Source organism: Aquarana catesbeiana, linkage group LG06 (genome assembly GCF_042186555.1).
Source record: "Aquarana catesbeiana isolate 2022-GZ linkage group LG06, ASM4218655v1, whole genome shotgun sequence".
In the NCBI taxonomy this organism is placed as follows: Eukaryota; Metazoa; Chordata; class Amphibia; order Anura; family Ranidae; genus Aquarana; species Aquarana catesbeiana.
In genome coordinates, this window is record NC_133329.1 from 12,742,690 (window position 1) to 12,769,941 (window position 27,252).

Sequence of the window (27,252 nt, forward strand, 5' to 3'; positions counted from 1 at the left end):
CCCCTTAAAATCCATACCAGACCTGAAGGGTCTGGTATGGAATTTAGGGGGAACCCCACGTCATTTTTTTTTTTAAATTTTGGCCGGGGTTCCCCTTAATATCCATACCAGACCTGAAGGGCCTGGTATGGAATTTAGGAGGACTCCCACGTCATATTTTCTTTTTAATTTTGGTTCGGGGTTCCCCTTTGGGGAATTCCCATGCCGTTTTTATCAATGAACTTCTATGTGTATTGTCGGCAATGCAATAGCCGCGGGTAGTTTTAAATGAGTTTTTTCCTTCAAAATGTCATTTTGCTGTCAGACTGTTCTAAACACAGGAAACATGCGCCCCTTTACAGGCATACTATAGACACCCCCCAGGTACGAAATTTAAAGGGATATTACACTTTTATTGTTTGACTTTAAGCATTATTAAAATCACTGCTCCTGAAAAAACGGCCGTTTTTAAAACTTTTTTTTGCATTGATCCATGTCCCCTGGGGCAGGACCCAGGTCCCCAAACACTTTTTATGACAATAACTTGCATATAAGCCTTTAAAATTAGCACTTTTGATTATTCATGTTCGTGTCCCATAGACTTTAACGGTGTTCGCATGTTCGAACGAACTTTTTTCCTGTTCGCATGTTCTGGTGCGAACCGAACAGGGGGGTGTTCGGCTCATCCCTATTCAGGAGGTCATACGGTGGACGTCCCTGCTTTAAAGTGGAGGTCCAGCCACCACTGCAAAAATTAAAAGCCAGCAGCTACACATACTGCAGCTGCTGGCTTTTAATAATAGGACACTTACCTGTCATGGAGTCATGGAGTCATGGAGTCCAGTGATGTCGGCACTGTCAGCTAATCAGCTGCTGGGTGCTGCCGCCACCATTGCGGGCAAGGGAACCCGGCAGTGTAGCCTTATGGCTTCACGCCGGGAACCCTACTGCACATGTGCGAGGCTCCTTTCCTCTCTCCTACTGGCCTGGCGGCCGGGAAAAGAGGAGGAAGGAGGAGTGAGCAGAGCGGTGATGTCAACAGCCGCGGCTGTGGCTCCTTGAAGTGGGAACAGGATACCTGTCAAAGACAGGTATCCACTCCCCTCTGGTGCCAAAATGCTGAGTCATCAGCTGCCAGGTGCTGCCACCGTCATTGCAGTCAAGGGAACCCAGCAGTGTAGCCTTATGGCTTCAGCCCGGGAACCCTACTGCGCCTGTGCGAGGCTCCGTTCCTCTCTCCTACTGGCCTGGTGGCAGGGAAAGGAGGAGGAAGGAGGAGGAGGGAGCCAAGCGATGATGTCAACAGCCGCAGCTGTGGCTCCCAGAAGTGGGAACAGGATACCTGTCAAAGACAGGTATCCACTCCCCTCCGGTGCCAAAATGTGGCACCGGAGGGGGGGAGGAGACAAATGAGTGGAAGTTCCACTTTAAATCTGAGGGCTCATTACAGTGAGATGATTTTTTTTAAGCTGAAATATTTAAAAGCCTTTCAATCATCTTTTAGGTCATCCAATTGCTGTCTTTTCAATCTTTGCTGTTGCTTTACTAAAGGCAAATAGCCTTTTCGCTTTGCAAGGGAAGTTGCACTTTACAAGTGAATTTGCCCCAGAGCTTAGTGAATGTGGTGAAGTATCAATACAAAAATCATGTACATGGAAATGAAAAAAACACACGTTTGCTTACACATGATTGGGTGATGGAAATCAGCTGAGCTTCATCTTATTCACTAAGCTGTGGGGGGGGGGATTCTCTTCCAACGTGCAACTTGCCTTGCAAATGTAACAGTCAATTTGTCATCAAGAAAATCAATCCCTATAAAGCCAAATCTATGGCTGTTTATATGGGAAAAAATAGCTAGACAAAAGGATAGCGTTCAGGTGTCTCTAGTGAAGGGACTGTTAATATTATAACATACAAGGACATTGCAGGCAATTGTGCTCTTCCAACCTTGTGGTAAGAATGTGGGGATGGCCGTGCTCTGTTCCAGCATGACGGTGCCCCTGTGTACAAAGCCAGCTCTATAAAGACATTTTGTTTAAATCTTTAGTTATAAGATTTAAAAATAAGACTGTACATGCATAGGACAAAATAAGGCTGCTGGATGCATACTACAGTAAAGCTTCCACAATTATATAACACATGATAGCCCTCACCATGGACATTTGTAGAAAAGCACATTCAAATACAGCCTTAGCACAGTAGATAATGAAGCTATAATAAGTTGCAACTGGTGAGAGCCAGCAAGTGAACCTATGTCTGGGACCTAATAAAGCCTTAAAAAAAAAATGGGAAGCTTGCTTGGACAAATAAGGAAAGGTTATGGGAGGGAAGGGGACGATGGGAAAGAGGGGAGAACCTGAAAAACAAAAACCTGTCCCAAGAAAAGATGAGAACAAAAAGGTAACTATATCTGTCCCTAGTCCATCAATCCTAATGTAAGCTGTAGGAAACGAAAGTCTGATGCCACGTACACATGAGCGGAGCCTTTCATCGTATTTTCTGACCATGTGTATGCCCCATCGGACTTTTTCCGTCGAAAATTCAGACAGACTTAGATAGAGAACATGTTCTAAAATTTTCCCACGGAACTAATTACTATCGGGAAACCCGATCGTCTGTATGCTGTTCCGAAGTACCAAAAACGGCACATGCTCTGTAGCAAGTACAAAACGGAAGCTATTGGCTACTGGCTATTGCACTTCCTTTTTCTAGCCTCGTTGTACGTGCTGTACGTCACTGCGTTCTGGACGGTCGGACTTTGGTGTGACCGTGTGTAGGCAAGACCGCTTGAGCAGAATTCCGTCAGAGAAACCTTCGGAGTTTATTCTGACGGCAAAACCGGTCCTATGTACGCGGCATAAGTGAATAAACTCAAGGTTGTAACACCAACAGTTGTATCTATGGGTCAGAAAAGATTAAATCTATCCACAATGCCCAGATATTGTAGAATTGTTTGTAATTGTTGATACCTTGATACCTTTGCTACTCTGCTTGTTGTATTTCTTGTACCTTCAATAGGCAGTCCATAAATACATAGTTTGACCATTCTGCTGTGGTAGAACTCAAGTGACCTGCACAGAGCCCTGAAATCAACCCTACTGAACCCTTTTGGGATAAGTTGGAACTCCGATTGTGAGCCAGGTCTTCCTCATCCAACGTTGGTATCTAACCCCACAAATGGGCACCAATTCCCACAGACACCTTCCAAAATCTTGTGAATTTTGGCATGTCACTCCAATGGGCTCTATGTCTTTTTTCTATAATCTCTCTCCTATTACAAGACAGTGGGGTAATAAGTGTCATGCATTAGCTAAGCATGCAGAGCCTCGTAAACAAGACCATTTAAAAGCAGCCTGCCAGACTTGCAGGACTCCTGAAAGGCTGATTATTACTTACAATAGCTGGTCAAGAGGCCCTTCACCAATTTAACATTATTCAAGAACCTAATTTATAAAATTAATGTTGTTTACAATTATGCAACTTTAGCAGTCAGGAGTTGCAAACAAGGTTTGGTCATACAGAATGCTGAGTCACGTAATACTCTCTTAAGTTTTCAAATGTTTTATTACCATCATTGATCTGTAGTGGAGAAATAGTGTCTTCACCTCATTCTAAAGGCAAGTAAGCCCAGGTTGTCTTTAATTCTCCTCACTTTAGCTCACTTCACACTTCTGTAAATGAGGCACTCATACCAAGCATTGCAGAATACACCACATTGGGTACTTGGCCAACCATATATTATGTGACGACACTTAAAGTGGCACAGCAAAGAACTATTCATGAAAACTGTTAAATCAAATTCCTTAAAATGTGTCTCTTTTGCAGGCATGGAAGAATTTATTCTCCAAAAATTGCTGGAAGTTCAGAACAAATCATCAATTGATAATGTCTTCATTGTTGGGTTGAGGATCCACCAAAGCTACAGACTTTTCCTCTTTTGCCTCTTCATGGTCACCTACTCCCTGACTTTTTCTAGTAATTTTTTGATCATCTTGTTGGTGTTTTTCTCTAAACTTTCTGGTTCTCCTATGTATGTGCTCCTCTCCAATCTGTCAGTGTCAGAGATCTTGGTCACCACCAACATTGTTCCCCCCATGCTCCATATCTTACTTAGAAACGGCACTTATTTTTCTCTAATTGGCTGTCTCGCACAGTTTTTCTTATCTGGTCTGTTTCTAATTGCAGAAAGTTTACTCCTCTCCGCAATGTCCTATGATAGATTTCTGGCTATCTGCAAACCTCTTCATTACACAATGATTATGGGTCCCAGGCTGCGTATTTGTCTCATCCTGGTCTGCTGGGCTATGTCAACTCTACTTATGTCCATTGGTTTTAGTTTTGTGGCAAGTTTGAATTTTTGTAGGGACAATATTATTGACCATTTATATTGTGACATTATTCCAATATTGAATCTGTCTTGTTCTGACACTTCTACTGTTAAAATTGTTATGTATTTATTTTCGTCTGCATCCACTATGTTCCCTCTCCTTGTGATCATATGTACTTATGGCTTTATCATCAGAGCCATCACTAGGATCTCATCATCCAAGGGAAAAGAGAAAGCTTTCTCCACCTGTAGTTCCCACCTGGGAGTGGTGTCTACGTACTATGTCACCATGATTTTGGTCTATGTGGTTCCATCTGGTCATTTTGTGATAATGAACAAACTTCTATCACTGCTCTATACAGTAATCACCCCACTAGTGAACCCCTTTATTTACACCCTGAGAAACCAAGAGATCAATGCAGCGATGAGACAAATCTTGTCATCCATAACCAGACCTTAAAAATTGTTAGTCCATTTAAAGGTAATTTGGACAAACCTCATTTATTTCAAATTAAAGTTGCCTTTAGTAAATCAACCCCTTAGTATGTGGCCTATTATTTTTAGGGTAGACAACAGTGGAGCAAAAGCAGACTCCAGGGCCAGCTTTTTGCAGATAATCTGGTAGGATGCAGGCTGGCCTATGAGCAATGAAAGAGATTGGTCTAATGTCCTGTACATTCCGACGGAATTCCGCTCAAGCTGTCTTTCATACACACGGTCACACCAAATTCCGACTGTCCAGAACGCGGTGACGTACAACACGTAGGACGGGACTAGAAAACAGAAGTTCAATATCCAGTAGCCAATAGCTTCCCTCTCGTACTTGCTTCAGAGCATGCATCATTTTTGGTACGTCGGAAGAGCATACAGACGACTGGTTTTCCCAATAGGAATTGGCTCCGCCGGAAAAATTTAGAACATGTTCTCTTTCTAGGTCCATCAGAATTTTCGAACGTAAAAAGTCCGATGGGGCATACACACTATCGAAATATATGATGAAAAGCTCCCATCAGACTTTTTCTGTCGGACATTCCGCTCGTGTGTACACGGCATAACAGTTTTCTCTTTACCTCAAAATATCAGCCTGTCCAAAAGAGTTTAAAAATTGTCCTGAAAATCTGTATATTTTTCCCTCTTCTGTCTTGGAAAAAATAACCCTTTTTTAATATAAGATACAAAAAGCAGTGTTGTTATTCCGTTAACATTTACCATCTGCATTAAATCTTGGGAAAAAAGGCAACAATTTCATATTTCCAGCTGTAATCTACTTGTTCTCTCCCTCAGCCTTTCTGAAAAGGATTAAAAAAATGTGCAGAAAATCTGTTTTATTGCAATATACAAACTGCGTACTATCTCCCTTATAAATTGTGGCCTATCCAATCAAGTCTTGAAAGGTGTAGTGCAACTTTGTACAGTATTTATATTTTCAATTAAAAACAAAAATAACTTTTTGATTTTTGATTTCCAGATGCATTATACCTGCCTCATCCCTCAGAAATTACAGCCTTTCCAAAAAAGCTTAAAGTGGTTGTAAAGCCTAAATATTTTTTACCTTAATGCATTCCTCGTTTAGGTGTCAACAATGTTTTATTAAAAATGATTTTGGAATGTTACTTGAAATGTCAAAATATCACTCCAAATAACCTTTGACTTAAGCTTTAATGAAAACTATAAACTATGATAAGAAGTCATTTATATGTCAGACTTTAGCAGACTTAAGTCTGATTCTCAAATATATAGCTTTGAGAAAGTCTAACCAACAATATTAACTTAACTCTCACATACCTTGAGAGTTAGGTAATTTGGCACTCGAAAACCCAAGTATTATTTTACATGAATTTTACTCTTAGAATTCCTATTCCTTATTCATAGTATCACAAACATGCTACCATTATATGAATAATATATATACTGATATATTTCAATAAGCACCATGAAACATTCTATCATGAATATATATTTGAATATTGTCAACCCAAAAAAAAATTCTAAAAATACCTAAACAAAATAGATATACAATTATTAAATTAAGTAAGCATATAATCTCTCCAATATAATGTAATAATGATATAATATAAATTATTGCTAATACAATTTCTTGTAATTAATAATGCTTGTTTATAAGACAGTTTTTAAATAAGCCCCTTTTCCTCAGTTAAGAAAAAAGGAAAAAAAATATACGTCTCTTAGTTCATTGTTCCCTTGAAACATGAGTCATCAATCTCATTATAACATTTACACAGGCCTCATGGCTGGTTCCTTATCTGGTCTGGCTGTCTGGAATTCACAAATTTAAAACCTGGTAGACTATACAATGATGCCTTGAAAAAACCTCTCTTGTATAAGCCTTTAATTTTTTTTAACCCCAATAGTTCTGACTATCTGTAAAAGAAATTGGTGCATACAGTAGGCCCGACACGTTTCGTGTGTAAAACACTTTTTAGGGACAGGTACACCAAAATCTACATAAGAACATGAGTAAATCAGTTTGGTTTAATATAATACCCATCTGCTGGAGTGTATATATATATATATATATTTATAATATGAGTGAAGGGAGAAAAATGACTCATCCCAGGTGGATACTTACATGCTAAAGGAGTGTTGAACATGTGAGGCCAGACAATGGAGGCTGACAAAGACATCTGTCCCAGGAGCTGAGGTAGGAACCCACCACGGGAAGACCAGATGCATAACATAGTCCCCATAGGAAAGGAAGACGTATCCACACTAGTGATGGGCCGAACACCCACCCGTTTGGTTCTCACCAGAACATGCAAGCAGGCAATAAATTTGTTTGAACATGCAAACACCGTTAAAATCTATGGGACACGAACATAAAAAATCAAAAGTGCTAATTTTGAAGGCTTATATGCATGGTATTGTCTTGAAAAGTGTTTGGGGACCCGGGTCCTGCCCCAGGGGACTTGGATCAATGAAAAAAAAGGTTTAAAAATAGGCCGTTTTTTTCGGGAGTAGTGCTTTTAATAATGCTTAAAGTGAAACAATAAAAGTGTAATATTCCTTTAAATTTCATACCTGGGGGGTGTCTATAGTATGCCTGTAAAGGAGCGCATGTTTCCCGTGTTTAGAACAGTCTGACAGCAAAAGACTGAAAGAAAAAAAGTAATTTAAACTACTCGCGGCTATAATGAATTGTCGGTCCGGCAATACACATAAAAGTTTATTGATAAAAACGGCATGGGATTCCCCCACAGGGGAACCCCAAACCAAAATTAAAAGAAAAAAATGTGTGGGGATCCCCCTCAAAATCCATACCAGACCCTTCAGGTCTGGTATGGATTTTTAGGGGAACCCCGTGCCAAAATAAAAAAAAAAAACGGCATGGGGTCCCCCAAAAATCCATAATAATAAGAAATAATAATTAAGAAACTACTAGTATAACCCACACCCTCACCCCCTTTTTGCTGGCAAAATCCATTAACCACTTGCTTACTTGGCACCTAAACCCCCCTCCTGCCCAGAACAATATTCAGCTTTCAGCGCTGACGCACTTTGAATGACAATTGCGCAGTCATACAACACTGTACACAAATGAAATTTTTTCATTTTTGTTTCCACAAATAGAGCATTCTTTTGGTGGTATTTAATCACAGCTGGGGTTTTTTATTTTTTGCTGAACAAACAAAAAACGATGGAAAATTTTTTAAAAAAAATCATGTTTCATAGTTTGTTATAAAATTTTGCAAACAGGTAATTTTTCTCCTTCATTGGTATGCACTGATGAGGCAGCACTGGTGGGCACTGATAGGCTGCACTGATGGGCACTGATAGGCTGCACTGATGGGCACTAATAGGCACAGATAAGACGGCACTGATAGGCACAGATAAGGTGGCCTTGATGGTCACTGATAAGATGGCACGGATGGGCCCTGATGGGTGGCACTGATGAGCACTGAATGGCACTGATAGGTGGCACTGATGGGCACTGGTAGGTGACACTGATGGGCAGCACTGTTGATGAGGCACTGATTGGTGACACTGATAGGTGGCACTGTGGGCACTGATGGGTCTCACTGTGGGCACTGAGGGCACTGGTAGGTGGTGCTGGTGGGAACTGGTAGGTGGCACAGGTGGGCACAGATGAGCTGGTGGGAGCTCTCATTGATCGAGACCGATGTCCCTCCGAGAGCCGCCAGTGATCGGCTTTTTTTTTCTCCTCACGCTATCAGCGCGAGAAGAAAAAATAGCTGATTACTGGCTCTGTTTACATCACATGATCAGCTGTCATTGGCTGACAGCTGATTATGTGGTAAGGGGCCAGACAAACCCCTTACTCCGTTCGGTGATCAGCCGAGTCTCATAGACTCGCTGATCACAGAGCACACCGCACGCGCCCTGCATGGGGGGGGCGCAAGCCGCTCGGGCACGGGAGGATGTCTATTGACGTACTCCCAGCAAAGTAGGTCCGCGCTGTAGCCGTCATTAGGCTATAGCCCCGATCTGAAGAAGTTAATGCACGCTAGCACATCTACCAGGGAAGAAGGATGTAAACAAGCAAAATTGTGTGAAAAAAAATTAAATGAAATACATTTTTTAAAAAAAGGAAAAAAATAGCTAGATCAAGGTTTGATCTAAGTGAGTGTCAGTGTTAGGGGCAAGGTAAGGGTCAAAGGTGAAGGTCAGGTTCAATGGTCAGGTCAAAGGTCAGGGTCGGTATATTTTGGTTAGGATTCTTTTTTTAAAAAAAAAAGTTTTTAAATTAGTATCAGTGTCAGTGTTTTATAGGCAGGATAAAAAAATTACTATTGATTTTGGAGATGTACTACAAAGAACAAATAACATACACATATGTGGTATCAGGGCTATTGTCAGGAGCAGGAGAAATTATTTTGGGTTGTTCTCTGGTGGTAAGTTTGTCATAGTAAGAAATATTTTTTTTAAAAATTACTATTTTAGGCCAGTTTTCCTTTGATAATAAAAAAAAAAATCAGGAGATATCCGTTGTCATTTATCATCAAAGGAAAGGCCAAATCATCCTAAAAATACAAGGTATAATTCACCTGGATACACAAAATTGTTTTGATGATATGTCCAGTTTTACTAACACATGTAAAAATTGGCATTTCTTTGTTTTACACCCTCAGTAACAAAGGGGTTAAAAAGTAATATAATAGTCTCATTCAAATATGAAAGTCAACAGCCACTTCTTTACAGGTAAACATCTCGGTACCTCCAGCATCTGATGTCACTTCCGCTTGACGCATTTCATCATCATGGACATCTGTTGTTCAAATAGTTTCATTGTATTTATTTCACTGTATTGGAGAACTGGCCTAAAGTGATTGTAAAGGTTTGTTTTTTTTTTTTTTTAATAACAAACAAGTCATACTTACCTCCACTGTGCAGCTCGTTTTGCAAAGAGTGGCCCAGAACATCCTCTTCTGGGGTCCCCAGACAGCTCTCATGGCTCCTCCCCGTATCAGATAACCCCCTAGGAGAAGCGCTCTCCCAGGGGGTTACCTTGCAGGCACGTTCCTGAATCCAGCATTTGCGTTCATAGACACGAATGCCGGACTTGGCCCCATTCCCCTGGCGCCCATGTCATTGGATTTGATTGAATGGATCAGTCTTTAAATACTCCTTCACTTCCTTCAGCTCACAACGCTCAGTATAGGCAGATGGTGAATATAAGATAAGATAAAAAGCAACAAACCATAGTGTTCTCCGTATGTAGTTTTATTAAAATAGATAAAAAAAGGCACATCAATTATCAATATCTATTTTAATAAAACTACATACGGAGAACACTATGGTTTGTTGCTTTTTATCTTATCTTATATTCACCATCTGCCTATACTGAGCGTTGTGAGCTGAAGGAAGTGAAGGAGTATTTAAAGACTGATCCATTCAATCCTTAAAGCGGTGTGACCTGTTTCAGGTCGAATATCTGAGGTGAGGGGCCATCTAAGAGTGGTGGAGGGATAAAGTCACCATCCAGATACTTATTGTCACCGGTGGTTCCTGCTCTTTCATACTGCTACTACACTACAATTTGATATTAGTTGTTTATGGATTTTTATTTGCGCAGCACTCTTTATTTATATACATGTTTTTGAGGTATTTTTTGAGTTGACCTTAGTGCCTGCTTGCATTTATATTGTCAAATCAATCAGCGCTGAATTTATTACATTATTTTTATGCTCATTTAATTCAAGACTAATTCAGCTGCAGATTATGGAAGTTTTTACATATGTTGAGAACAGAGAAATTATTCTCACAGATGTTTTCTCAAGAGATGTGGTTGCTTCCCAACATGACGACCTTGGATATGCTTTTAAAAAACTGGGTTATCTGTTTGAAAAAAAGATAAAAACTTGGTGGGATATTGTTTCTTTTGAACAGTATTTGTCTGCTAATATTGTCCCCAGGCGTTTAAGGTGGGAATTGCCACCTAAGGATGGTTTGGTTGACAATGAGTCTAACACAGAATGGTGTAACTTTTTTGTTGGGAAAAGCTTTGATCTTCTCCGGTTTCCGCAAATTAAAGAAAAAGCAACACCTGGAGAATCAGATCAAAGAAATTACTGACCGTATTGAGAGTCTTAAAGATTCCAATGATTTTATTCAATTATCTGGTGAATTAAAATCTAAACTCATTAAATGGGATAGGGAAACTAGAGACAAAAAGAGGAAGAAATTTCTACGAGATATTAAGGATTTTGAGGGAAAACAGATTTTTAAGTGGCAAACACAAGACACAGTTCCAGCCAATAATCCCTTAGGCGCAGCAGCCATGATCCCGCCACCAGATACTAACTTACCTCCACAAGGCTATTTCAATTATGAAATACCTCCTTCTCAGTTTCCCCAAAATGTACCAAATTTGATTAACACACCAAGAGGGAGGGGACAGGGCCCCCCTAGAGTGAACAAACGTGATCGAGGTAAAAAGAACCACTATTCCCACCCTAGGTCTTATGAAAATAGGTATGACCACCAATCTCTACAATCTGAGAACCATTCGTGGCAAACAGTACCTACCAAACGAAAAGGTAAATCTCAAGGGAGAAGGAACTCAATAAGAGAGACACCTGTCTATACCTCCAATTATTATGCCCCGTTGCAAAACTCTCAAAATGTATCACAATATAATCAAAATCATTTTTTAGGGCAGGAGAGGACCCCCTGGAGGGGACCTCCAAGGACCCCCCCATGGGTGAGAGAACCGGCCGAACAAGCGAATTCTCAGAATCAGAGGAGAGGTCCACAAGACCCAAGGAGGGATCAAGGCAGTTTAAAAAGAAAACACAAAGAGGGTCCAGGGGGGGAAGACGATTCCAAAAGGTCAAGACCCCACTAGGCACTGGCATCTTTAATCTTAGTGGCATTCCTCTTACTGCTGATGAATTACTAGTTCTAGATAGGGGCCTGAAGTTTGCCCCGGTCCGCAACCTGAACAAATTTCAGGCTTACATCAGCATTCAGAAATATGTACGTAATCTGAATATGAAAAAATACTTTCTCTCCAATGTGGTGCCACATACCACCCCTTCCGTAACCACTATTTCTAGACATTCCAATCTTCGGAATCGCTCTGTGTTCAACCCTATTTGTAATGACAACAAACATTTAGAGGTATTTAGGAATATGGTGTGCCATGATCTCGATTTACTCAAGGTTAAAAGGGCTAGAGATTCACAGGCCATCAAGAGAGGTATTACTTCCCTTGAACAAAGGAAAGACATAGTTATCCGGCCGGCGGATAAAGGTGGTGGGTTGGTTGTGCTTAGCAAAACATATTACCAAGCAGAAATGGAGAAATTGTTGAATGATAGGAATACATATGAGCTTCTGAGGAGCGACCCTATGTTGCCTTTCAAGAACAATTTACATTGTCTCATAGAAAGAGGTAAAAACAAGGGGATCCTAAATTCTAAAGAAGCTGCTTATCTGGACCCCTTCTATTGTAGGACCCCAATCATTTATATTTTACCCAGACTGCACAAGAATGCAGAACAACCACCTGGTCGTCCGATCGTAAACGGAATTGATTCCGTGACTTCCAGATTGGGCCAATACCTTGATTTCTTCCTCCAGCCACTTGTCTTAAAAACCAAATCATTTTTAAGGGATACTAAGCAAATTCTTCAAATTTTATCCACTCTTCCTTGTACTCCATCTAGCATTCTTATTACCGCTGATGTGGGTTCGCTTTATACTATCATTGATCACAAACAGGCCCTAGATTCAGTTAGATGGGCCCTGATGACCTCCAATCTTTCAAGTGATCACATTTCGTTTTTATTGGAAAGTTTGGAGTTTTGTTTGTTAAACAATTATTTCTGGTTCAATGGGGACTTCTACTTACAGACAAGAGGAGTCGCCATGGGGGCTAGGTTCGCTCCCAGTGTGGCCAATTTGTTCATGGCCCACTGGGAGGAGGACACTATATTTCATGATCCCCCCCCACAATTGTCGTGTTACAGACGATATATAGACAACCTAATCATGGTCTGGGAGGGGGACATGCCCAGTTTACAGATCTTTATGGATGGGCTGAATGCCAATAATAAAAACATCGAGCTGACTTGGACGATTAGCCACCAACAGATTATATTCCTTGACTTGGAAATATTTAAAGAAGAAGGGGCTTTCCACACCAGGAATCATTTTAAAACAACTGATAGGAATGCATATATCCCTCTCAACAGTTGCCACCATAAATCTTGGCTTTGTAATATACCCAGAGGCCAATTTATCCGCCTACGCCGTAACTGTACTTCAGATGATGACTTTCTTGCACAGTCGCAAGTGCTCGCGGAGAGGTTCAAGGAGAAAGGGTACACCCAAGCTTCAGTAGATGCGGAAATAGCCAATGTACTGGCAATCGATAGAAATACCGTAGTCGCAGACAAGGTTAAACCTTTGGAGGATAGTACTAATATATCCAATTATCGTATCATACTCGATTACAATATCCAGTATAAAAAATTAGAACACATTATAGCCAGACATTGGCCTATACTCAAGGGAGATAGGACCCTTGGCCCAGTGCTTCCCGATCAACCTCGGTTCATATATCGTAAGGCTCCGACTTTGCGTGATCGTGTGGCACCTGGTGTCATTGATCCGCCTAAGACTGTAACTAGCGGCCTATTTAGGCTCCTTTCCGGCTTTTATGCATGTGGGAAGTGTGCCACATGCAGGAAGGCCTGCAGAAACATTAAGAGACGCAAGGAGTTTGTTTCATATGCAACACAAAAAAGTTACAAAATTGAGGGTTTGATTACGTGTTCGACAGTAGGGGTGGTCTACATGCTGGAGTGTGATTGTGGCCTTCAGTATGTGGGCCGGACCTCAAGAGCACTCCATGTAAGAATTGGAGAACATATTAGCAACATCAAGCGGGGGGTAAAAACCCATAGTGTCTCTAGGCATTTTCGCCTTTTTCATCAAAAAGACCCCAAATGCTTAAAATTTTGGGGGATAGAAAAGGTGCCGCGACACTGGAGGGGTGGTCATTACATCAGACAGCTCAGCCGTAGGGAATCGTTCTGGATCTATGAGACTAAAGTTCTCTCCCCCTTTGGAATGAACGTAGATTTTGATTTAAATTGCTTTATTTCAAATAGATGATATAATTGTTAATTTTATTTGTAATACTGTACATGTGATCGTATTTGACGGATTTCCGTGGGTTGATGTCTTTTTTATTATTCATACATATTCTGTATGGGGTTTTAATGCATGCAATTTTTTCACATGCGATTTTGCAGCATTAGTTTATGCGCATTTAATTTTTTACCAACTTTTAAGTCTAAAATACTCCAACTTGGAGATTTAGGGTGGTTGCTGTGCATAGCGATATATGCCATTCGGGCATTGTAAGCAATCATTCTTATATGATATGCGTTTATTTTGCATGCGACTTTGCATCACTTATGCGTATTTTTTAAAAAAACATTATGACATATACATTTATAAAGTTTGCTATGCATGAGGACATATGCCATTTGGATATTGCAAACAATTATTTCTGTATATCATACATTTTAAGTTTGTTTATTGCTGGCGGTGCTGATCTATGCAGTTTCCGTTGGGAGTAAAGGACAATAGGAACCAATAGCCATTAAAGAATGATAGGGAGGCGTTCGTCCTCCTGATCACTGCTCCTGTCCTTCTGATTGGTGCCGCCGTCACCATGGAGTATAATAACAACAATGCGGGCCGTCACTTCGCATCCCGCCCCACGCCGATGAAGTCCCGCCCATAGGACGTAACGCGTACGGGGGTAAGGAGCGTGTGACGTCACCCGCGGTCATCCGACAGATACGATCACAAGCCCGCTGGCCGGCACTCGGATCGGAGTGCCGGTTATATGTGAGTGTTATTGATGTGCCTTTTTTTATCTATTTTAATAAAACTACATACGGAGAACACTATGGTTTGTTGCTTTTTATCTTATCTTATATTCACCATCTGCCTATACTGAGCGTTGTGAGCTGAAGGAAGTGAAGGAGTATTTAAAGACTGATCCATTCAATCCTTAAAGCGGTGTGACCTGTTTCAGGTCGAATATCTGAGGTGAGGGGCCATCTAAGAGTGGTGGAGGGATAAAGTCACCATCCAGATACTTATTGTCACCGGTGGTTCCTGCTCTTTCATACTGCTACTACACTACAATTTGATATTAGTTGTTTATGGATTTTTATTTGCGCAGCACTCTTTATTTATATACATATTGGATTTGATTGACAGCAGTGGGAGCCAATGGCTGCACTGCTATCAATTTATCCAATCAAGAGCCAAAAACCCCGGGCAGAGGAAGAGCATGTCTCTGCCGGGTGAAATTCCAGGGCTCAGGTAAGTAAAACGGGGGTGGCTGGGGGGCCGGTCACTGCTAGGTGTTTTTTCACCTTAATGAATAGGATGCATTAAGGTGAAAAAACACGAAGGTTTACAACCCCTTTAAAGTGATTGTAAAGGCTTCAGGTGTTTTACCTTCATACATTCTATACATGAAGGTAAAAAAACCATGAGCAGCCCCCCCAATACTTACCTGAGCCCCATCTCGATCCAGCAAAGTGCACGAGAGCCGTGGCTCTCCCCTGTCTTTTCTTCCTTATTGGATGAGCCAGCAGCAGGAGCCATTGGCTCCTGCTACTGTCAATCACAGCCAGTGAGCAATGAGGAGAGAGAGGGGGGTGGGGCGGGGCCGAACCATGGTCTGTGTGTGAATGGACAAACATGAATGTTCATAAAGATAAAAGTCCATGAATCCCAGGGGACACCCAGGGTGCATAACACAATGAACTGTTGGTGAACTAATAATTCCTCCACTGACACCATAGCACATCGGGCCTCTTACCCCAAGGTATGGACCACTAAATTATAGGTGGTCATACAAGCATTCCATCACTCCTCTGGTTTGGCCTTATTCATCAGAAATGACATCCGCGTAGATCCTGTTGGCCCCTCTGAGTCAATCTTTCCACAGGTCACATATGTCAGAATGAGAATAAACATCACCTCATAGTGCAGTATGTCAAAGCTTTCAAAAGTTTTACTAAAAACAAGCCCAGAATACTCACATTAGAGTGATAAAAACAAGCGTGTCTTATGTTTCCAACCAACAAATGTGTTGCGACATGATGTGTGATAAACAGGCTCCACACCTACGCATTTCGTCCAATCAGGACGCAACACGCGTGGACCGCGGACATTTTGTTGGTTGGAAACCATTCGGGTTTTCTGCTATAAGACACGCTTGTTTTTATCATTTTAATGTGAGTATCCTGGACTTATTTTTAATAAAACTTTTGAAAGCTTTGACATACTACACTATGAGGTGATGTTTGTTCTCATTCTGACATATGAGACCTCTGGAGAGATTGTCTCAGAGGGGCCAACAGGATCTTCTCGAATGTAATTTCTGATGAACAAGGCCAAACCAGAGGAGTGTTGGAATGCTTGTATTACCACCTATAATTTAGTGGTCCATACCTTGGGGTAAGAGGCCCGGTGTGCTACAGTGTCGGTGGCGAATTACTAGTTCACCTATAGTTCATTGTGTTATGTACCTTGGGATTCATGGACTTTTATCTTTATGAACGTTCATTTGTTATTTTGCTACATACCCTGGGAGTTCCTAGTGTTTGTGAACATTTTATGAATGTATGCGTTTTTTTCCTTATTTCTGTTGATTGTCACCAGCAATGTATGCTAGCTGCTTTATATATAACCTAAGCGCAGTGCAACTCCTTTCCTGATATATTTTTATTTGGCGTGCATATTGTTTGGGTTGTAGTTATAATTTCTGTGTTGTTATATTCAGCTGCTGTTGTATTGCACTCGGCTTCATTTTTTGCTGCATTGCTGTAAATGGTCACTTTCTCACAATAAACACCTTAATATAACACAATGTTGGATGTCTCTGTTTCTCTACAATGGTCCCAAACTGTCCAGATCAGTCATATGGTATTCCAGCTTTGGTTTCCTGACCACTGTGACATATAAATAGTGCGAGATTCTTTATACACTGTATCTGTGTACATCATATATGCAATAACCATAAAAAATATGGCATCACAAAAATATCAAATAAACCTTGTAAACCTTGTAAATCTTGTATCTCAAAACAATGTAAGCTATGAAAAATATACTGTGATCTTTCTTCGATGAAATGAATGAGGAAGACAAGCAAATGCTGAAAGTTCAACTAAAAGGTTCTTTAAAAGTTTTGAAAAGTTAGCTTACCATGTCTAAATGAAATGGAAAAAAGTGATATGTTGTATTTACATGTCCTACACAGTAGAGTACAATTAAGCACCGTGTATTATCCACCTTAGGCTACGTGAGGCTTTAGAAAACAATTATAGGTGATACAGTATGTGGTTGCTAAAATATTTATATTAACATTTAGGGATTAACTCAGCACTCTTGGTGGTAATAGTGGGAAATGCTTCATGTGTTGCCCAGTGCTGGGCTGTAATAAAATAGAAATAAAAAAAAGAATACCGGTGTTCACAGATCCAAACCTTCTCCATCTCGTTAGCTTCTTTTGTTACTGGCATCATGTTTTTCTAATATCCTCAGTTTTATTGAGCAAAGAATCCAATAATTCTTCATGCTCTGTTATTTGGGAGGATTGTTCCTTTACTGTCTGTCTATATCTATCAAGTACTTTTCTCTAGATGTCTGTTGTGTATTCCAGATGTCTTATCCTGCTCTCCAGTCCAGCTATCCTCTGCCACAAGTCCTGCAGCATGGAATGGTATTCCATTGTCTCAGGCTCACTGGTACTATGTGCATCCAGACCTCCATCTTGTTCATTCTTCATATCTTCACTGGTCCATTTCTTGGCTCCTTGTCCTTTTCTGAGAGGCCCATGTAATCCTTCTGATTTCTCCTGACCTTGAAGTTTCTTCTGAATGTTTTGGATTTCAACACAAAGCTGCATTATCGCCTTCTCCTTTTCCCATAATATCTCCTCCGGCTTTCCTGTTCAATGTCTCCTGATCTTGAGGTTTCTCCCGTAGGTTTTGGATCTCAAAACAAAGCTGCATTATTGCCTTCTCCTTTTCTTGTATTATCTCCTCTAGCTTTCCAGCTGGATGTTCTAGTCTGTCTCTTCTTCCTTCTTGTGGTTTGTCAACCAGTCTATCTCTGTTGTCCTTCAGTCCCTCTATGAACTTGTCTTTCTCCTCTATTGTCCTCTGCTTCTCCTCTATTCCACTTTGTACACAATGCACTTCCTTTCTCAGGTTGAGTATTACAATGCCTTTTTCTTTAAGCTCTTCTGCTTGTGTGTGAGTTTTACTTAACAGTTCTTGGACTTCACTTTGCGGGTTCTGTACTGCTCTTTGGAAATGCCGCCACGAGTCGTTAAATTCACTGACCCGTGCAAAAAACGCTGAACCCGTGTCATTCAGCAATCTTAGCTGATTGTCCATCCAACTAGCTGTGTCTGTGGTATCATCAGATTTATTGACGGCTTCTAACAATAATTCCTTGGATTCCTGCTCCTCAAAACTGTTCTTCTTCATTGAAGAAAAAGAAGATTCATGGTCATGAGCACATGGATTGTAATTAGGGTGCTTTTAGGAAGTATAGATACCCGAGGAGAGTGAAGCTGTGTCAAATTTTGGTCCAGGTGGTTTGTATCGGGTGGTTTCTCTTAAGTGGTAAAGGGCAGATCCATCATCATCATTATCAGTCTTTCGAATTGACTCGTTAGAAGTGTTCTGTGATGGTTGTGGGTGTTGTTCCACTTCTTCTTGTGCTCCTATATACTGCAATGCAGACAAAGGACTGGTCTTCGTAGTACAGCTTTCATTAACAGCTCCAACTAAAATTGAGAAAGAAAAAAAAAAAAAAAGCGGAAACTGGATAAAGAATTCTTAACAAAAAATGTAAACTTCAAAAAGCAAATGCTTTGCCTGCTTAAGACATAATTAAAAGATTTGAACAGCCCTGATATTTTCACACTTCTGATGATGCATGAATTTTGTATACATTCATCTGTTTGAAATGTATGGAGATAATCCACAAATCTATGGATCTTTTTGCACATAGATTATTGACATCTCAATTTTCTACCATTCTTACATAATACATACAATTATCCACACATACAATTATCCAAACATAATGGCCGACATGTTTGAAGTGCAGCATGGGTGACGACCATTGCTGCCTCCATAAAAACATTAAAGACAAAAACATAGATGAGAAGGAACAGAAAGTGTGTTACAATAGGTGAAAAAAAAAGGAAAAAAACTAAAAACTGTCCTCACATTACTTCTTTTCACCACTAGATGTCTTTATTCTTTCCAGCTAAATGATAGCCAAAGCTGGCATGCACCCACCCACCCCTAGCCATTGTTTGTCACTCTGCTTTCTCCTCCTATCAACATCTCCATTGTTAGGACATGAGCATTGCTGTACAACGCTTAGCTGGTGCCTCTGTGACTGAAGTTGCCAAATTATTGCTGTGTCGCGAATCAGTATCAAAGGTCATGACGGCATATGCAGTTTCCAGGAAAACGTTGTATGATAAGCATAAGCGCGGTCCACATGGTCAACTGACCAAAAGAGACAAGGGGACATTGCGCAGGATTGTGACCCGGATTTTTGTATGAAGAGTGGTATCAGATTCCATTATCCCCCATCCAAGACTTATACTTGTTGTGGATTGTTTAGACCACTATGCCTTAGCTTGGCCCTGCTTCTCCTTTTAAAAACAAAAAGAAGGAGAAAAAAGCGCCACTACGTAAGTGTAGCATTTATTAAAAAGTACTTATGAAATGAAAAAACAATAAATATGCACTCACATGTACAAGGTATTAAAAAGCGTACCTTCCAGGTGGTCAATGGTGAGCAAGCCCCTCGGGGTGAATGTGAAGGTGCTTGTAACCAGAAAGTAAACCAGGAAGAGCCAAAAGAAGCAGCAGCCTGTCTGTGTTTATCACATGGATGAGAACCACTGCGGACAGCAAGGAAGTGTTGTAGGCCCACAAGATGGCCGTGATGATGTTAGGTGACATAAATGGGTGTGGTTACGTGTTTCGGGACGTGGCCCCTTTGTCAAACCTGCTGAAGACTTATCAAATTGTTTTTTTAATGTCTTGTAAATGTGAGTGCATATTTATTGTTTTTTCATTTCATGAATATGTTTTTAGAAATGCTACACTTAGGTAGTGGTGCTTTTCTCACCTTCTTTTTTTTTTTTTACATAATTTGCTAGTGGGAGCCTCCCCAGATCCTGCTTGGAAGAGAGACTACAGATGCTGCCGTAATGTGAACTTCATGCCACAGTGTTTACATGGACTTTTCTCAAGGACTAAAAACTCTGTATCTTTTTATGTCTTTCACCATTCCATATCTGCCCACCTTTTCTTTCACCTGGGTATGTTTAGGGTGTAAATGCCCTTTATAAATCCTTTTTTTATCTACTTCTCCTTTAAAAGATTTTACACATCATTGGTAGCGATTAGCAAAATATGGAGTCTTTAGTGCACTGAAATTTCAAGATATTTTGGTAAAATTTGCCATGCGGTAAAATGCACTTTAGTCAGATGAGGACTCGGCTGGAGATGTTAGCCTATAAGGGAAATATTTATAAGAAATATTGGACAGGTCCACAAAACCAGATCCCTTGAATGTAACAGCATACGAAAAATGGTGCTCAGGATGCATGGATCAGAGGGGAGGAATTTCTAGGATTTATGCCTCACTCACGGAGAATACAGAGAGACCATCATACGCACTGGGTTGGGAACAGGATCTTAAAGTCTCTTGGGACACCAATACGTGGTACCCCAAATTCCAGAAAGCCTTTAAGGGCATAGTCAACGTCTCCCTTATAGAGGCGAATGCTAAAATACTAATGCGATGGTATAACGTACCTCTACGTCTGGCTAAGATCTTTCCAAGCACATCCCCCTTATGCTTTAGAGGTTGTGGGTTGACTGGATCTCTATACCACAAATGGTGGGAGTGTCCTCCTATTCGGGGACTGTGGAACAGGATATTTTCTTTAATATGTAAAGTGACAGACTTATCTGTACCAAAAAGACCCGAGATTGCCCTTCTGAACGGAAGCCCATTAGGATGTCCTAAGCATCTCCGGACACTCATACATTTAATTTTGCTGGGTACCAAACTCACAATAGCCCGAGCTTTGAAACAACAAGATATGGGAACCCTAGAAGACCTACATACAAAAACCTACACATCCTCATTAGTAGCACACAACCAATCTACTACTAAGTAGCTCTCTGATGCCTAAAATATCTCCCCTCCTTCTTCTTTCTTTTTCCTTTCCTTCCTCCTTTTACATTACTCTCTGTACAACCTGGTAATCCACCAATGACACCATATGCGAAGACCAGGGGACAGTCTGTCACTGACAATACTACCATTCTATTAGGGCGTACACACGGTCGGACTTTGTTCGGACATTCCGACAACAAAATCCTAGGATTTTTTCCAACGGATGTTGGCTCAAACTTGTTTTGTCTACACACGGTCGCACAAAGTTGATCGTTCTAAATGCGGTGACGTAAAACACGTACGTCGGGACTATAAACGGGGCAGTGGCCAATAGCTTTCATCTCTTTATTTATTCTGAGAATGCGTGGCACTTTGTCCGTCGGATCTGTGTACACACGATCGGAATTTCCGACAACGGATTTTGTTGTCGGAAAATTTTATCTCCTGCTCTCCAACTTTGTGTGTCAGAAAATCCGATGGAAAATGTCCGATGGAGCCCACACACGGTCGGAATTTCCGACAACACGCTCCGATCGGACATTTTCCATCGGAAAATCCAACCGTGTGTACGGGGCATAACTCTGGCAAACTTTTGCATCTGGTAGTAAAGTCAACACATAAGTTTAATAGGTGCACCGAAGACATATACCAACTTCTCATCTTCCTATTGTATATCTCCATATTATCCAAGAATTTGTATAGGACAGGAACTAAGTGGGCACATAAGGTGCCAAATCTACCCACTGGATATTGAATGTTTTTATGTTTCATATATTTTGTATTATGAACCGGTGGCAAATTCTCCCTCACCTCGACACAGTCTGATCCCACTAGGGGTGTTGGAACGAGGAAGAAAGGACTCAGTTGTGGGTAGGTTGATCATCACGAACCCCACAAGTTTCCTTCACCACTTGGTGTTCTATGCCCTCATGTGTAATGCCCTGTACACACGATAGGATTTTCCGACGGAAAATGTGTGAAATGACCTTGTTGTCGGAAATTCCGACCGTGTGTGGGCTCCATCACACATTTTCCATAGGAATTTCCGACACACAAAGTTTGAGAACTTGCTATAAAATTTTCTGACAACAAAATCCGTTGTCAGAAATTCCGATCGTGTGTACACAAATCCGACACACAAAGTGCCACGCATGTTCAGAATAAATGAAGAGACGAAAGTTATTGGCTACTGCCCCGTTTAGAGTCCCGACGTACGTGTTTTACGTCACCGCGTTCAGAACGATCTGAATTTCCGACAACTTTGTGTGACCGTGTGTATGCAAGACAAGTTTGAGCCAACATTCTTGGCATCCATGGATTTTGTTGTCGGAATGTCCGATCAATGTCCAACCGTGTGTGCAGGGCATTAACGTTATGCATGTATAACAGACATCTATTCAGATATCTAGTGAATATAGGGACAGGGGATTATAACGGTGCTAAGGTCAAATAATGCAAAAGGGAAGAGAGGATTTAAAATGACAAAGTTACAAAATTTTATTAATAATGTTACAGACATGAAAAGATACTTAAATGGTTAACACCTAAAACAGACTTATATATTGCGAGTGACCCAAAATGCAGTAGAGTAGGCCAGATGGAGATGGTCATCCAAATAAGGGCTCGGTTTCCTACATGTTTCCCCAAGGCATTGGCTTCCTCAGGGAACAAGAGCTCAGATTGGGTATAGAGAAGTCTGTACATAGGGATACAGAAAACATAATATGAACAGAAATATCTAACAATACAATATTTAGTACAAAGCTGAATAATGGAATATTGTGGCTGGACAGTCTCGCATAGAGGCGGTCCCAGTGACCCCGATACCGCAAACGTACCTGGAGGACCAACACCCAGAGGGGGCACGAAAAGTGTCACCCAAGGGGGAAGGGCGGGCTGCACCGTGTATTGTGTCTGCAGGGGGCACGCAGTAAACCTGGCAAAGGAATGCATTGGAAATAGGTGAGTAGATGTTGGGTATATATTAAACATTACGTTTAAGAGGGCACAGAAAATGATGCAAATGTGCATCGGTTGCATAGAGCAAAAAAAATTTTTTTGTGATAAAAAAACTCACACTATTGGTTAAAAACAGTTGATTGGAGGAGGGAAAAAGCGCCTGTAGGTAAGTACGCACACACAGCAGGACAGTTGGCAGGATTGGCAATCAAATGATAAATGACCTATATGAGAAGATAGGTTTGCTTTACAGATAGGCCTAATGGTCATCATAGAAATGGAGGAGAAAATCGCACAAGGAAAAGACTTACCTAATAAGGTGCACTGTAAAGCAAGTAACTAACTTAGATGTTTGCGTAATTTGAATGCATAAAAGATAATCTTTTAGGGAAGGCAGCGGATACAGTGAGTCCTAGAGGGGAATAGATGGAGAAGGGCTGTATTAGGAAATCAGAGAACTATGTAGTGTGGGGCTAACAAACTAGTTAAAAGGCAGAGAATGATTTACCTGATAGGCCGTTTAGCAGAGTACGTGACTGTTAAGAAGTCAGTATTGGTGATTGCCAGGGAGATGGATGGTAGCGCCAAGATGGTAAATCCTAAAGGGAGTAATTGAAGGCTGAGTAAAGTGTAACGTTAAGGAAAGTATTAAAGATGTGATGATAATCCCGGATTACCTGGTTACTGTGTGTGGGAACACATACAGGCACGTCCCTCGTCCAGCATGTGAAACGAGGGACTGGCCGGTTACTGAAATACCCCCCACACCTGATCAAATGGTGATCAGGTGTGCGGACGCGAGTGAGGGGCGTCCGCGCATGCGGGTTAGGCGGCGCCCCGGAAACTACATGTTCCGGCATGCACCGCGCGCGCACGCTCAGACACAACGGCGTCCGCCTGGCGAATGAGAGGACGAGACGCCGTGGATTGGGAGGTCCCAGGGCGCCGTCAACATTCATCTGCCGGTGGAATGGGGGAGGCCAGAAGGTGTGAGCGAGGCGCGGACACCCGGGGCAGACAATAATGTACTGCCCCGGGCGTCCGTACAGGCACGAACAGCGCTAGCGAAACCCCTCCCGAGAGGGGGGCACGGCCGCGCCCCCCCTCCCGCGGGATGCGGGACAGCCAGTGAGCGAAAGCGATTCGGGGACGGAACCCACCTCAATGCGAGATAGAGTGTGGGCGGAGGCACAGGATGGGGGGACTGGTCCCCCACTAACCCGACGGTCCACAGCGGTCCATGGGGACAGCGGGAGCATACCTGCGCGTCAGCCCGCAATGTCCAGCCACAAAGAGTGTAACAGACATAGAGAACCACAGGGTCCTAGTTACACAAAAAACCTATAATGAAAAAATATATAAATCAAACTGGGAAAAGTAATACAAATAAATACAAAAAATTTATTGATGCATATGTCATAAATTTCTAACATCAATGAACAGCAAAAATTAACAAAAGTCCAAATGGCAGATAGAACAATGTTTGAATAAAGTATGTAAAGAAATACATTTTAACAGAGGCATGTAGCATAAATGCTGATATTGTGGGAGTCACATAAATAAAACCATACACGGGAAGCGCAAGAGCAACCATGGCAGGAGAATAAAGAGCGAGAGAAACATAGAAAAAAGAGAAAGGGGGGTGGGGGCAGGGGGGAAAGAAAGTAGGGAAGGAAGAATGGGAGAAGATGGAGCGAGGAAGAAGGGAGGGAGACAAGAATGAAGACTATAGACGACGTGAATATAGAAACAAACACTGGAAGTTGGTATGCATAGCGTGTTTGCAGATACAACTGGTAGAGGTACAGGCTCATAAAAAAGGTTTGAAACTTATGTGTTCGTTAAGCCCAGGGAAACTGGTGGCATTTAATATGTGAATCCATTTTGTTTCAAGCTGTAGTAATCTGTTATCTATGTTTCCTCCTCTAACATGTGAAGGAACATGTTCGAGTGCGGAAAATAGAATAACGTGGGGGTTGAAATTGTGCTGGGCAGCAATGTGCCGGTTTATGGCAGTGGTGGTGGTGTTTTTATATAACGGTTTTATGTGGTCTCAGATACGGATCTGGAAGGGACGCTTAGCTTTGCCAACGTAGTACGAGCCACATTGGCATTGGGCCAAATAGACGACTCCTACGGTGCCTCCGCCCACACTCTATCTCGCATTGAGGTGGGTTCCGTCCCCGAATCGCTTTCGCTCACTGGCTGTCCCGCATCCTGCGGGAGGGGGGGCGCGGCCGTGCCCCCCTCTCGGGAGGGGTTTCGCTAGCGCTGTTCGTGCCTGTACGGACGCCCGGGGCAGTACATTATTGTCTGCCCCGGGTGTCCGCGCCTCGCTCACACCTTCTGGCCTCCCCCATTCCACCGGCAGATGAATGTTGATGGCGCCCTGGGACCTCCCAATCCACGACGTCTTGTCCTCTCATTCGCCAGGCGGACGCCGTTGTGTCTGAGCGTGAGCACGCGGTGCATGCCGGAACATGTAGTTTCCGGGGCGCCGCCTAACCCGCATGCGCGGACGCCCCTCACTCGCGTCCGCACACCTGATCACCATTTGATCAGGTGTGGGGGGTATTTCAGTAACCGGCCAGTCCCTCGTTTCACATGCTGGACGAGGGACGTGCCTGTATGTGTTCCCACACACAGTAACCAGGTAATCCGGGATTATCATCACATCTTTAATACTTTCCTTAACGTTACACTTTACTCAGCCTTCAATTACTCCCTTTAGGATTTACCATCTTGGCGCTACCATCCATCTCCCTGGCAATCACCAATACTGACTTCTTAACAGTCACGTACTCTGCTAAACGGCCTATCAGGTAAATCATTCTCTGCCTTTTAACTAGTTTGTTAGCCCCACACTACATAGTTCTCTGATTTCCTAATACAGCCCTTCTCCATCTATTCCCCTCTAGGACTCACTGTATCCGCTGCCTTCCCTAAAAGATTATCTTTTATGCATTCAAATTACGCAAACATCTAAGTTAGTTACTTGCTTTACAGTGCACCTTATTAGGTAAGTCTTTTCCTTGTGCGATTTTCTCCTCCATTTCTATGATGACCATTAGGCCTATCTGTAAAGCAAACCTATCTTCCCATATAGGTCATTTATCATTTGATTGCCAATCCTGCCAACTGTCCTGCTGTGTCTGCGTACTTACCTACAGGCGCTTTTTCCCTCCTCCAATCAACTGTTTTTAACCAATAGTGTGAGTTTTTTATCACAAAAAAATTTTTTTTGCTCTATGCAACCGATGCACATTTGCATCATTTTCTGTGCCCTCTTAAACGTAATGTTTAATATATACCCAACATCTACTCACCTATTTCCAATGCATTCCTTTGCCAGGTTTACTGCGTGCCCCCTGCAGACACAATACACGGTGCAGCCCGCCCTTCCCCCTTGGGTGACACTTTTCGTGCCCCCTCTGGGTGTTGGTCCTTCAGGTACGTTTGCGGTATCGGGGTCACTGGGACCGCCTCTATGCGAGACTGTCCAGCCACAATATTCCATTATTCAGCTTTGTACTAAATATTGTATTGTTAGATATTTCTGTTCATATTATGTTTTCTGTATCCCTATGTACAGATTTCTCTATACCCAATCAGAGCTCTTGTTCCCTGAGGAAGCCAATGCCTTGGCGAAACATGTAGGAAACCGAGCCCTTATTTGGATGGCCATCTCCGTCTGGCCTACTCTACTGTATTTTGGGTCGCACGCAATATATAAGTCTGTTTTAGGTGTTAACCATTTAAGTATCTTTTCATGTCTGTAACATTATTAATAAAATTTTGTAACTTTGTCATTTTAAATCCTCTCTTCCCTTTAGCATTATTTGACCTTAGCACCGTTATAATCCCCTGTCCCTATATTCACTAGCTATCTAATTACTATGGGATGAGGTGCTGCATCCAATTGTACCATCTAGCCACAACCATATTTTCCTATTCAGATATCTCTTGATTAATGCTTTTGTCTTTCTTTGCAAAATCTCAATAAAAACATTGAAATAGAAATGTTGGACAGGTGGTTCTGAGTGGAGATATTTCACCATCTGGACATTGATCAGTGCAGGAACCACAGTCAGTGACACACGGTGTGCATTTAAAACTACCATCTACCGTAATTGTGGCTACTGTGATTGACTCTGTTGCTGGACCCATATGGGAACCTAATTTTATTTTTAACCCTCTCTGAGTGAAACCCAACTTATTTTAGATCCTAAAAGTGGAATCTCCAGACCCGG

The 27,252-nt window shown here is 41.8% G+C and overlaps 1 protein-coding gene across 1 annotated transcript; it reads left to right on the top strand.

Moving 5' to 3' along the window:
• Positions 1–3,806: 3,806 nt before the first annotated feature.
• Positions 3,807–4,766, top strand: LOC141147499 (olfactory receptor 1E16-like). The gene has a single exon (XM_073634731.1). The coding sequence runs from the start codon at positions 3,807–3,809 to the stop codon at positions 4,764–4,766; it is 960 nt and encodes a 319-aa protein (XP_073490832.1).
• Positions 4,767–27,252: the final 22,486 nt, after the last annotated feature.